Below are 12,679 nucleotides of genomic sequence, written 5' to 3' on the forward strand. Positions count from 1 at the left end.
ATTTGGTGAAGGGTTTCATAGCAGTGGCTCCAGGGTGGAGTTTTCCCTGGTGGTTCAGGCGATAAAGAATCTGCCTACAATACAGAAGACCCAGGTTCGATCTCTGGATCAGGAAGGTCCCTTGGAGAAGGGAATGACTGCCCACTCCAGTATTCTTGCCTGGAGAATTCTATGGACAGAGGAGCCTGGTGGGCTACAGTCCATGGGGTTGCAAAGAGTCGGACACAACTTAGCACCTAAACAACAACAACAAATTTAATTTGCTGGAGGTGGGGTGCTGGAGTAGATTGTAAAATAACATAAGGAAACATGCATAATGCCTTTTAACTAAGAGAGGGCTGGGTCAGCTTAGCCTATAGAAGCAAGGACCCAGTGGGGGCCAGAGAAGGATGTGTACCCCCAGCTCGTGTCCAAAACGAAAGACAAAGGGCAAAGAGGGGAGAGAGCCACGGGCCTGGGGAGATGGTGAGAACGTGAGACAGTCAACGTTCAGTGAAGGGGGCCGAGTGGACCCAATGGAAACACAGCCCCTCCTTCTGCGGGAGGAAAGAAAACCATGGTGGGGATGATGAGGGACTTTCGTAGGGACAGATGCATTTCTGTACAAAGGGAAATAAGTGGCCTGGGGAGGATCATGGGGGGAATTAGGTTGACTTCCTTTGGCTTGTTTGTGTTAATTTTTTCGCAAATTGAAATTGAGCAGGACCCTGTGGGCACAGAAACCTTGCAGAGAGTTGCTGATCAGGGGAGGGGATACAGAGACAGGAGAGGAGCAGCCGGGAACCCGCAGCGCAGCCTGGGGGCAGGGCCCCGGTTCTGCCTCAGGGACACAAATATTATCTTTGAGCTCTTCTATGGAACTAAAGCCTCCAGCCAATGGAAGACGACGAAATACTTGGTAAAGCGGTCTTCATTCCAGAGAGGTCAGTTTGATAACCATGGGAATCACAGAAGCTCATCCAGAGATCACCTGAGGCCAGGTTAAAGGGATGCAGGCCCTGCACACACTCTTGAGCCTTATCTGCAACCCCCCCACCAACCTCTGCTATGAAGAACTGTGAGCATGTCAGTCTCTCAGTCATGTCCAACTCTGAGACCCCATGGACTATAGCCCACCAGGCTCCTCTGTCCATAGAGTTCTCCAGACAAGAATACTGGAGTGGGTAGCCATTCCCTTCTCCAGGGGATCTTCCTGATGCAGGGATCAAACCCGCATCTCCTGCATTGGCAGGCGAGTTCTTAACTACTGAGCCACCAGGGAAGTCCTCAGATGAACTTTACAGATAAAAAACCCAAAGTATTCAGATAAGATGACTTTAAACCCAGAAACCCTGCAGTGAAACAGAAAAGTGTTCTCTGCACTGGAATGAGCCTCCTTCCAGAAACTTAGTTTGGTGTTTAGCCTGCAGCTCACTCCTGGCCCTCGCCTCCAGCAAATGCAGGAGTGTTTATACCCAGGGATGCTTCTTGCTTTTCTGTTACCACGTAGCCAGGTATCACATGAAGCCACACCTTGGTCTTTCAAGCCTTTCTGCTTCTTATTCTCCTTTTATTGTCTCCTCTTCCATCCTTGTCCAAGTGTGTCCCCTCCCTGTCACTGTTCCATGGCCCACCCACTTCCAAAATGTTATAAAACACACATTTGCTCATCCTTGAACTTCAGTGCATCCCAGCATGGCCTCCTCTAAACTCAGAGCCTTTTGCTGGATGTGGCATCTGTGTTATTGTGTGGCACACTGGCCAGCAGCCCGTCTTCTTCCTGGCTGCATAGTATTCCACATGGAGGGTCCCAATATGTTCTTGGCCCCAGTTGACAGGGATTTCTGTTTTTAAATTTTTATTGAAGTATAGTTGACTTACAATGTTTTGCCAATCTCTGCTTATAGCTAATGACCCAGTTACACACAGAAAACAGTCTTTTTATTGAATATTCTTTTCCATTATGGTTTATCACAGGATACTGAGTATAGTCTCCTGTGCTATATCAGTAGGGCCTTGTTTATCCATTCTGTATGTAACAGTTTGTATCTGCTAATCCCGCACTTCCACCCCCTCGCTTCCACCTCCCTCTCCCTGCTGACAACCACAGGTTTGTTCTCTGCGTCTGTGAGTTTGTTTCTGCTCTGCAGATAGGGTCATTTGTGCCACGTTTTAGATTCCACGTATAAATGATGCCATATGGTATTTGTCTTTCTCGTTTTTAGTTACTTCACTTAGTATGATAATGTCTAGTTTCCCCCATGTTGCTGCAAGAGGCATTATTTGATTCTTTTTTTGTAGCTGAATAGTAGTCCATGGTATATACGTACCATGTCTTTATCCAGTCATCTGTCAGGGGATATTTAGACTGTTTCCATTTCTTAGCTATTGTGCATAGTGCTGCTTTGGATATAGGGGTGCATGTACCTTTGTGAATTGTAGTTTTGTCTGGGTATGTGCCCAGCAGTGGGATTGCTGGATGGTATGGTAATTCCATTTTTCGTTTTCTGAGGAACCTCCACACTGTTTACCGTAGTGACTGAACCAATGTCCATTCCCATCAACAGTGCGGAAGGGTTTCCTTTTCTCCACAGCCTTTCCAGTACTTGTTGTTTGTGGACTTTTTAATGGTGGTCATTCTGACAGGTGTGAGGAGGTACCTCATTATAGTTTTGATTTGTATTTCTGTCACAGTTGCTGATGTTGAGCATCTTTTCATGTGCCTATTGGCCATCTGTACGTCTTCTTTGGAGAAATATCTATTAATGTGTTCTGCTCATTTTTCAACTGGGCTGTTTGTTTTTTGTTGTTGAGTTGTATGAGCTGTCAGTGTATTTTGGAAATTAAACCCTTGTCTGTTACATCATTTGCAAATATTTTCTCCCATTCTGTAGTTGTCTTTTTTCTTTTTTTTTTTTGTGGTTTCCTTTGCTGTACAAAAGCTCGTAAGTTTGACTAGTTCCCATTTGTTTATTTTTATTTCTATTGCTTTGGAAGACTGACCTAAGAAAACACTGGTATGATTTATGTCAGAGAATGTTTTAGACAGGGCTTTTCTTGAACACAGACTCCTGAGTCCTCCCAAGACCCATATCCTGGCCAGAAATGCATGATGGGATCTCCTCAAGGGGTGGCTTTGTGCCCACCCTTCCCCATAAATGTTTGCTTCTATCTGTAAGAAAAACTAGGCACTCCCCTGGTCCCCAGGGGCTGGGTTGGGTCTCTTGCTTCCTTCCATCCTGTATGCAGCACCCACAGGAGGAAGCAGTGGGTGTGTGAGGTGCCAGAGAGAGCCCTGGTACAACCAGGGAGCCGCCTTCCGGCCCCTCAGCGGCCCCCCTCACCGGCCCCTGCCACCTGCTCCCTGGCCACTCCTGGGCTGACGACAGCTAGGTGCCCTGTGTTCCCAGGATCCCCATTCTCAGTGGCTGAATGCCCCCTTTCTCTCCCTCCTCCATCACTTTTCACTGTCCCCCACTACTCCTGCCTGGCAGCCTTGCCCTCCTCCTTGGGTCCTCCCTCCCTCCTGCCCTTCGGCCTCTCAAGTGGCCGCCAAGTGGACAAGCAAGTCCTCTCTGGCCTCCTTCCCTCGCTGGGGGACTGGCTGCCATTCAGGACATACTGGGGAGTGTGGTTGCTAAGAGCAGGGAGCCTCATCACAGGGGAGACGACCCCTCCTTTTACTTCCCCGCATCCTGGGACCTAAACTTTGCCTCTGCTGTCCTGAAAATGCGCCACCATGGTCAGCTGACCTGATCTTCTTTCTCACCACCCTTCTGACCCTACCAGTTAGCTGCATTACTGGTCAGCGACATGTCAGCTGGGTCTCTGTCTCCATCATTAGACCCCAAAACCTGGATGGAAACTCTTCCCATCCTCCCACCTCCATGGGCATCAGCCCCAAATGGACATGCAGATCCTGCCTGCTTCTTGTCCTTTTCCTTATCTTTGAGCCTCACTTTTCCCCTCTACCCAAGAGGGTTAAGAGTGGTCCTGCCTCCTGGGCTTGTTGGGAATCAAACGGACTAATGTATGGCACAGACTCCCTGGACATTCGGTGGTATTAAGCAAGAGGGGTTTAGAGTCAGTGAACTCAGAAGATGAGATTTGCCAACCCTGCAGGTTTGGAGGGCAAAGGTGAGGGGGGAACCAGGAAGGCTTCCTGGAGGAGGGAGGGTGTCCTACTTGCGACCCATATGAGGTGGATTCTGACACACCCCCTCACCTTCTTCACGCAGGGGGCTGGCTGCACGGCACTCGTGGTGGCTGTGGTGGCCCGGAAGCTGGAGCTCACCAAGGCAGAGAAGCACGTGCACAACTTCATGATGGACACTCAGCTCACCAAGCGGGTAAGGACACCAGCCCCATCACAGCCATTTCACCTCCTGGTCCTCAAGGCTGACTCTCCCCGCCTTGCTTCCGCACGTGTGCCCGTAGGTCACACCATGCTGCCTGTGTATGCCCAGAGTGCCCTGAGCTGCACCGCCATGTAAACACCGTTGAGCTGTGCACAGAGTCGTGGCTATGGCCACAGGTGTCCACTTCCGTGCTCAGTCACAGCCCAGCCAAAGGCCACTCAATGAGAGGCAGGCAGCCAGGTGCAACTTATAAGCTGTATAAGAGACCCACCTCAGCAGGTGGGTCTGTCTGTGCCTATTTGCTCACATATAAAGTGAGAGAGATTCAACCGTGTGTAGATTCACCGAGGTAACATTAGCAAGACGTATAGAAAGGGTCTGGCCTGTGGTGAGTGATAGTAGGCACCCATGCATGCACACACACACACACAGAGTACAGATGTGGCTGGGTAAACATGGTCCTGCCTTACAGTCCCAGGACCCCAGAGGGATACTTCCATTCCAGTTTCTGGGAGTTTCTGGAAGTTTCCAGAAGTTTCCAGAGCCTTCCATAGTTTTGTGCCTACTCGGGGCTTCCCAGGTGGCTCAGTGGTAAAGAATCCACCTGCCAATGCAGTAGATGTAGGTTTGATCCCTGGGTTGGGAAGATCCCCTGGAGGAGGAAATGGCAACCCACTCCAATATTCTTGCCTGAAAAATCCCATGGGCAGAGGAGCCTGGCGGGCTAGACTCTATGGGGTCACAAAGAGTTGGACATGACTGAGCAGCAGCAGCAAGGATCTGTTCTTTCTTTGGCCTCAGGTAAAAAACGCCGCTGCTAACGTTCTCAGGGAGACGTGGCTCATCTACAAACACACCAGGCTGGTGAAAAAGCCAGACCAGGCCCGGGTTCGGAAACACCAGCGTAAGTTCCTCCAAGCCATCCATCAGTAAGTCCAGCACCTTCCCATCGCGTTTCTGTGTCCACCTGGCACAGAGGCAGCCCTGGCTCGGGGGAGGAGGCTACAGACGAGGCCAGACGGCTCGTCGTGGCTACATACATCATGACCATTCCCGTTTGGGGGGGTCAGTTGGTTGGGGCCTACGGCTTCTGTGCTGGGTGGGATAGTGGGACCAGCACTTTTGCAGGACAGTCACCTCTGATAAATCATGCAGACCACCCAACATAAGTGGCAGGAAGCATATTTTATTCTCTGGAATAGCCAAAATGTGTTTCCCCTTGGACACGAAAGCAGTTTCCCCTTCTTGCTTTGGCTTCCAGGAAGCTCAGAATTAAATCTGTGGCCTGATTTGTATGATGTGGGGTAATCAGAGATTACTAAATTTCCTCCGTTGTCCCTTTTTCCTGAGAATTATTTAATCAAGTAGTTCTCATGTTGGCTGCTCATTGGAGTCACCTAGGGAGTGCTTTTTAAAATCCCATGGGCCATACCAAATGCCAGTTACAGTAGAGTCTGGGATACAGCCTGAGCTCAAGTTTAAGTTCCTCAGGTGAATCCAGTGTTCAGCCGGAGTTGGCAGACTTTTTCTGTAAAGGACCAGATATTAATTATTTCAGGCTTGGTGAGCCAAAATGTCTCTGTTGAAACTACTCAGCTCTGCTGTTGTAGCAGGAAGGCAGCAAGGTGAATGCGTGTAACTATGCTCCGATAAAACTTTGTTTTCTAAAACCATCAGCTGCCCAGAATTTGGCCTATAAACCATAATATGCCAGTCACTGTCCACAAGAAATATTATGTGAGTAACATTCATAGTTTAAAATTGTCTAGCACCCACATTTTTAAGAGGTGAGAAGAAATAAATGAAATTAATTTTAATATATTTATTCAACCTAATATGTAAAAATCATTATCACTTACTAATATGTGACTAATATAAAAATCATTAATATTTTAGAAAGTTTTTGATACTAAATCTTTGCAGTCTGATGGGTATTTTACACTTACAACCTGTTTTTATTCAGACGAGTCACATTTCAATATTCACTAGCTACATACAGGAAGTATGGGACAGTGTGCAGTCTAGAATTTAAACAGGTCCAAATTCCATGGGATCCGGCACTCAACAATAAATTAGAGCTGAGTCACATAGTTCCTGATTTAAAATTTTCAAGCATCTTAAGGCACTTTTCAAAATGAGCCTATGCATTCCCAGCTCTTACATTCTGGAAAACCTCATTCACAGTTGGGCTTCCCTAGGACAATCAGATGGATTCTTACCCTAAGAACTCCTCAACCAGACTCAGGGGCTGATGAATCAGAGAGTGAGGAAAACAATGTTAGGGTCTGAACTAGTGCAGCAGGAAGGCGATCAAGCCAGCCATAAGGAACAGAGATGGGAGGCAACACTGCCAACCCCTGTGTGAGCAGGAGAGTCGGGCAGCTTGCTGTGGGGAGATTCCAGGGTGTGGCTAGTGTGGTCAGCTACTGGGGCACCGCAGGGTAGCAGAGTGTGGCCGTAGAAGACCAGGCCGTGAGTGAGGAAGCTCAGCTAGCTAACTTTAATTTTTTAAATCCTGTTTACTCATTTTGCCTCTTTTTAAAGAATAGCTTTATTAAAGTGTAATCAACATTCAGTCAACTGCAGCTATTTAGAGTGCACAGTTTGATAAGTATTAACATATGTGTACACCCATGAAACTATCACCACACTCAAGATAATGAACAGATTCATTGCCCTAAAAGTCTTCTTGAGCCCCATCACCCTTGTCTTTTAACTAGACTTTAGCCCATTAACATTTATTGTGTTTACTGCACCATCCTTGTTTTTTTAGCTGGAGTTTAATCCATTTACATTTATTGTTACGATTGAATTAATTTCTCATGATAACAATCTCTACTTCACAAGACTGTGGGGAGGTTTAAATGGAGTGATATGCAAAAATGCCTGGCATAGTTCATGGCACAGAGCAAGTATTCAGTTACATATGGTACCCCCAACCTCTGCTTCCAGTATCACCTAGGAAGCAGGGAAAGAAATCGGTACCCCACTTACTTGGCATCACTGTGCCCAGGTGTTTGTCCTGTTTGCTCACAAGACCCTACAGCCCTCCTTGCTGACCCTTCAAAGGTTGTTTACTGACCACAGGGTCCCAGTCTGGTCTCTGCCACCTAACTGTGGGGCCTGAGCAAGTGACTATGCTACCTCAAGCTTCATTTTTCTTATCTGTAAAGTGGAAACAGTGGTGACAGCCCTCTTCTCCAGGAATGGAGTATGGATCAAACACAGTTGGGGTGACCAGATGACTTGCCTGCGCCTGTCTACCACGTAGTATTTTCTGAAAATGGGAAGCGGTGTTGTTGTTGACACCCTCGATATGTTCATTTGGTTATCCCACAAGAATTTCCTCCACCAGCTGGTGTGCCAGGCTTGGGGGGCACAGACCTGTCTCTGCTCTGGACCTTGCTCTAAGGGATATCCCTGAAAGTTCTCTGGGAGAAGTTGGAGGGTAGGAATTGAGGACAGATAGGTCAGTGGAGAAGACACCTGCTTTGTGAGTTACCTGTGTTCTTTTGCTCTGGGGCAGGACTATCTCACCTTCAGGTCCCCCTGTACCCCCCTCAAATAGTGGCCTTATAAGAACAGCTGATGAAATCAAGAACATTTGGACTAGGGCCTGAAAGATGGATGGGGTTTGGGTAGGAACCACGAGGTGGGCATGCACACCAAGGAGTGTGCCCACTTTGGACAAAGGTGGGCAGTGGGAATGAGCACAGGGCCCAGCAGACAAGAGGTGCCGCCTGCAGGCATGAGGGAGCCATGGCGCCTTCTGAGCTGGAGAGCCCCCACGGCAGGAGTGTGGTATGAGCAGCCGGTGGAAAGGGCGAAGTGGTCTCAGAGGGGACAGACTGGGGATACAGCATAGTGTACATGTTTCCCAGGGCTCCTTTAACAAAGTACCACAAGCTGGGTGGTTTCAAACAGAATTTGTGATCGCACCTCTGGAGGCCAGAAGTCCACAGTCAAGGTGTTGGCAGGACCATTCTCCCCCTGAGGACATTAGGGGAATGTCTGTCGCGGGCATCTCTCCTAGCTGTTGGCAGCCCCAGCGCTCCTTGGCTCGTAGAAGCATTGCTCCGATCCTCCGTCTTCATATGCTCTCCCTGTGTCTTCACATCATTCTCCCTCCCTGTGTGCGTGTCCAAATTTCCCCCCTTTATAAGGATACCAGTGTACCAGTTATCTTAACCTGATTAAATCTGTAGAGACTCCATTTCCAAACAGTCACATTGTGAGGTGCTGGAGGTTAGGACTTCAGCATGTCTTTTGTGGGGACACCATTCAACCTGCAACAGGAAGGTTCCAGAGATGCCAAGAATGACTTCCCCATGGCAGGCATGTCCATGGCTCCTTAGCAAGCCTCTGTTTCGTCTCCAGGGCACCCCCAGACTTCAGTGTTGGGGTGGCCTGTATCTGCCTCCACCTCTCCAGACCGAGAAGTGGGTCCTCCCCGGGTTACTGACAACACCCAGGATGGGTGGGACCCAGGGGTCTCTCTAAGCATCTGTCACATGTTGGATGTGCCGGGGCCTGCCTGAAATGGTCTCCCTGGGCTGGCTTAGCTGCAGAAGGGGCGGAGAGAAGGGGTGAGGACAAACCCCATGCCCGCACAGGGAGCCGTCCCTAGGCCCAAGGTCCCAGAGGCTGAGTGGCAGTGCAGCTTCAAGTCCTGGTAGGAGGCTAGTAGGCACCGGCTTTGCCCCCTCTGAGCCTCGGTTTCCCCCTCAGGAAATGTGTGGGCACAGTTTTCTGGACTAAATGCCATCTCCAGGGCCGGGAGCTTGGTACAGGCTGGCATACAGTGTGACTGCAGGGCTGAAGGCAGCTGCATATGCTGGGAGGGCCCTGTTGGAGAGAGGAAGCAGAGAGACGATGCATCCCTGAGGGCGGGTACCACCCCCTCAGAGGCTGGACCTCTTCCAAGAGCAAGGGCCCTGGGGTGGTGCACATGGGAGTGGGCCGGGCTGGGTACAGGCCGCCCAGCTGTGCTGAGATTAAAATTGCCTTGTGGTTTCTCTCTGCTCCGCCGGGTCCCACCAGAGCGCAGAAGTAAGTCTCTTCCCTGGGGGTTAGTGCATGTCTGCTGAACCATCCCCCAGGCCCTGCTGCCCTCTGCATGCCAGGAGGGGACGGGCTGCAAGGGGACCTCCGCTTGCCCCTCATCCCCCAACTGCATACCCCACAAGGTGACTCTGGGTGGGGTGAGTTGCATGGGAGACCCCTGACCCCGCTGCAGCCTCAGCACAACCCCACCTGCCCACCTGTCCCCCAGGCTCCGGAGTGTGAAGATTGAGCAAGGGAAGCTGAATGACCAGACCAACACACTCGCAGACCTGGCCAAGGTGAGGAGGGCAGGGCAAGGTGGGGCAGCTCCGGGGGCCAGAGGGGGTTGGTTGGGCCTTCAGGGGAGGAGGAGAAATGTTAATTGCTCAGTCATGTCTGACTCTTCTGTGACCCCATGGACTGTAGCCTGCCAGGCTCCTCTGTCCATAGAATTCTCCAGGCAAGAATACTGGAGTGGGTTGCCATGCCCTTCTCCAGGGGATCTTCCCAACCTAGGGATCCAACCTGGGTCTCCTGCATTGCAGGACGATTCTTTACTGTCCGAGCCACCGGAGAAGCCTGATAAAGGAGGAGAAGGGGGAGGGGGACAGGGAGGAGGAGCGGGGTGTTCAGTAAAGAACCAGGCCCAGCTCCTGCCAGGGAGGCAGGAACAGTGCTGGTGCCCATGGTACAGGCCAGGGGTGCAGGGCAGGGAGCAGCCACTGTGAACATGAGCCCTGCCTGCAAGGGTCCACTGTGACCGGAGGCTCCAGTTGTTAGAGAGATGCCAGAGATCTACATCTGTGTGTAAAATCTTTACTTTGGAATGTTGGCGGCTATTTTACACTTTTAACTAATAACTCTAATAAGAATATGTAACTAGTGGGCTGAATTGGTGAAGTGGTACTTTCATATTTAGAAACGTCAGCTACATACAGGCTCTAAAGTTTAAGAGAAAAACAAATTTCTTTTGCTATGAATATACATTCTAATTATAGACTTCCCAAGCGGCTCAGTGGTAAAAGAATCCACCTGCCAATGTAGAAGACACAGGTTTAATCCCTGGGTCGGGAAGATCCCCCAAAGAAGGAAATGGATACCCACTCTAGCATTCTTGCCTGGAGAATCCCATGAACAGAGGTGCCTGGCGGACTATAGGCCATGCAGTCGCAAAGAGTCAGACATGACTTGGTGACTAAATAAGCAAGAGAGCAGAGCTTCAGGAGAAAGCTTATTTGTATAGCAATTAATATCTTTGAGGAGATTAAAGTTAATTGCCAGAGCTCTGTAAGATCAGTTTGTGTTAGAAATGAATCTGTTTGTTAGTTCTAACGTCAGGTCCCGTCCGATTTCTTGCTTTGTGTTCATCCATTAAAAGATATGTCAACTGACTCAACTTCAGTTGGGCAAGCTCTTAGAATATTTGTCACAGTCTTCTCAACTCCCGGGGTTCCCTGGCAGCTCAGAGGTTAAAGCGTCTGCCTGGAATTCAGTTGGGCAAGCTCTTAGAATATTTGTCACAGTCTTCTCAACTCCCGAGGTTCCCTGGCAGCTCAGAGGTTAAAGCGTCTGCCTGGAATTCAGGAGACCTGGGTTTGATCCCTGGGTTGGGAAGATCCCCTGGAGAAGGAAATGGCAACCCACTCCAGTACTCTTGCCTGGAGAATCCCATGGAGGGAGGAGCCTGGTAGGCTACAGTCCATGGGTCATAAAGAGTCGGACACGACTGAGCGACTTCACTTTCACTTTCCCAGCCCCCATCTGCCCTTTCACAAATAGTTCACATGTGAACTTTGCTAATTGACTCCATCTCCTAATCAATTAATAGATCTGAGCCTAATTTAATCTTATCCTTAGGAAATGTGAAGTCCTCTTCTATTTTACTAGTCATACTCATCACATTTTGGACTCACTCTCTTCATCATTAGCAAGAGAATGCAATTTAAGGGAGTTCCCTAGTAGCCTAGTGGTTAGGATTCTAGGCTTTCACTGCTGTAGCCCCAAATTCAATCCCTGGTCAGAGAACTGAGATCACGCAAGCCATGCAGTATGGCCAAAATAAAAAAAGAATGCAATTTAATTTAATACTAATCTACATGAACTTAATTTGGAAGGGAATGTTCTAGAAGCCTGAAGAAATAATTCAGTTGGTAGTAGAAAGAGCATAATCCTAAGAACGTGTAGAAGTCCTTGGCCAATTAATTTGATGCGAATGAGATAACAGCTCCAAATATATATATTAAATGCCTTTGAAAAACTCAGGTATATTATAGTCTGGATTATTCATTATCACACTTACTTCATGAGTATAGATGATTAAAATGTGAATTGCTAACAGTTATTTAAACCTGTAATTACAGCTGTATGCTCCTCTCAAAATACATTTAAGGAAGGTTTCTTTGAAGTAAGTCTTTCACTGGATTGGATGATATGGTTTCTAATTTTTTTTAAAAATTTAACAAGGTTAAAATGTTTTCCAGTATTAAGTTTTAATGCTTTCCAAGGTTGCTGATTTAATTTGTATCTCTCCAACGAAAACAAAATATATGTTCTAATAAAAACTTAAACCTCAGAGAGGGCCAAAAAGAACCATCCAGCTGCTGTTTGTTCAGTTGCTCAGTCGTGTCCAACTCTTTGTGACTCCACGGACTGCAGCCTGCCAGCCTCCTCTGTCCACAGAATTCTCCAGGCAAGAATATCTGAATGGGTTGCCATTTCCTTCTCCAATCCAAGGGCTGGATGCTTCCAGATGTTACTCCCTGGCCTTGGGAACTGTGTGGTCCCTTGAGGCAGGCTGGGATGAGGCTTTGTGGCCCTAGGAGGGCCCCAGAGGCATTTGTTCACCCTGGGATGGGATTTGCTTACCAGTAACAGGAAAGGGTGGAAGGAATGGCCCAGGTAAAGATTCAGGGCTGAGAGGCTGTGGGTATGGTTCGGAAAGAAGGAGCTGTGGTGTGGATGACCAATCTCCCTCCCACAGAGCCAGAGCATGGAGAGGGAGGGTGGGGTGACAGAAGCCTGAGGCCCAGAATGGGTGGTGAGCTGCAGACCAACCCCGGAGGGCGGGTGGGTAGCCGGGCAGGAGGGTCTAGTCTGCAGGGAGCTGGGCTGAGAATGGAACCACGGTCTAGCGCCACCTGGTGGCTACAGCAACATCTGCACCAAGGGCTGTCCGTGTGTGTCCCACCTCCCCCTACAATTCCCCGGCTCATCTATCTGGACACCCCTGCTTGCTGGGTTGTGAGAAGCAGTGGAGGTGGCAGGGACACCCCACCACTTGCTGTAACAGTGGCTGGTGT

The 12,679-nt window shown here is 49.0% G+C and overlaps 1 protein-coding gene across 1 annotated transcript in view; it reads left to right on the forward strand.

Annotated features, from left to right (window-relative positions):
* KCNN1 (potassium intermediate/small conductance calcium-activated channel, subfamily N, member 1) overlaps nt 1–12,679 on the forward strand; it is a gene marked incomplete at its 5' end in the record, with an annotated part of 23,048 nt that overhangs the window by 9,354 nt on the left and 1,015 nt on the right. Inside the window, 3 exon segments of the mRNA XM_010845682.1 lie at nt 4,218–4,328; nt 5,139–5,266; nt 9,610–9,679. Coding sequence (XP_010843984.1) covers nt 4,218–4,328; nt 5,139–5,266; nt 9,610–9,679 — 309 coding nt within the window.

The sequence above is a fragment of the Bison bison genome, unplaced genomic scaffold (genome assembly GCF_000754665.1).
Source record: "Bison bison bison isolate TAMUID 2011002044 unplaced genomic scaffold, Bison_UMD1.0 scf7180017864221, whole genome shotgun sequence".
Taxonomy (NCBI): domain Eukaryota; kingdom Metazoa; phylum Chordata; class Mammalia; order Artiodactyla; family Bovidae; genus Bison; species Bison bison.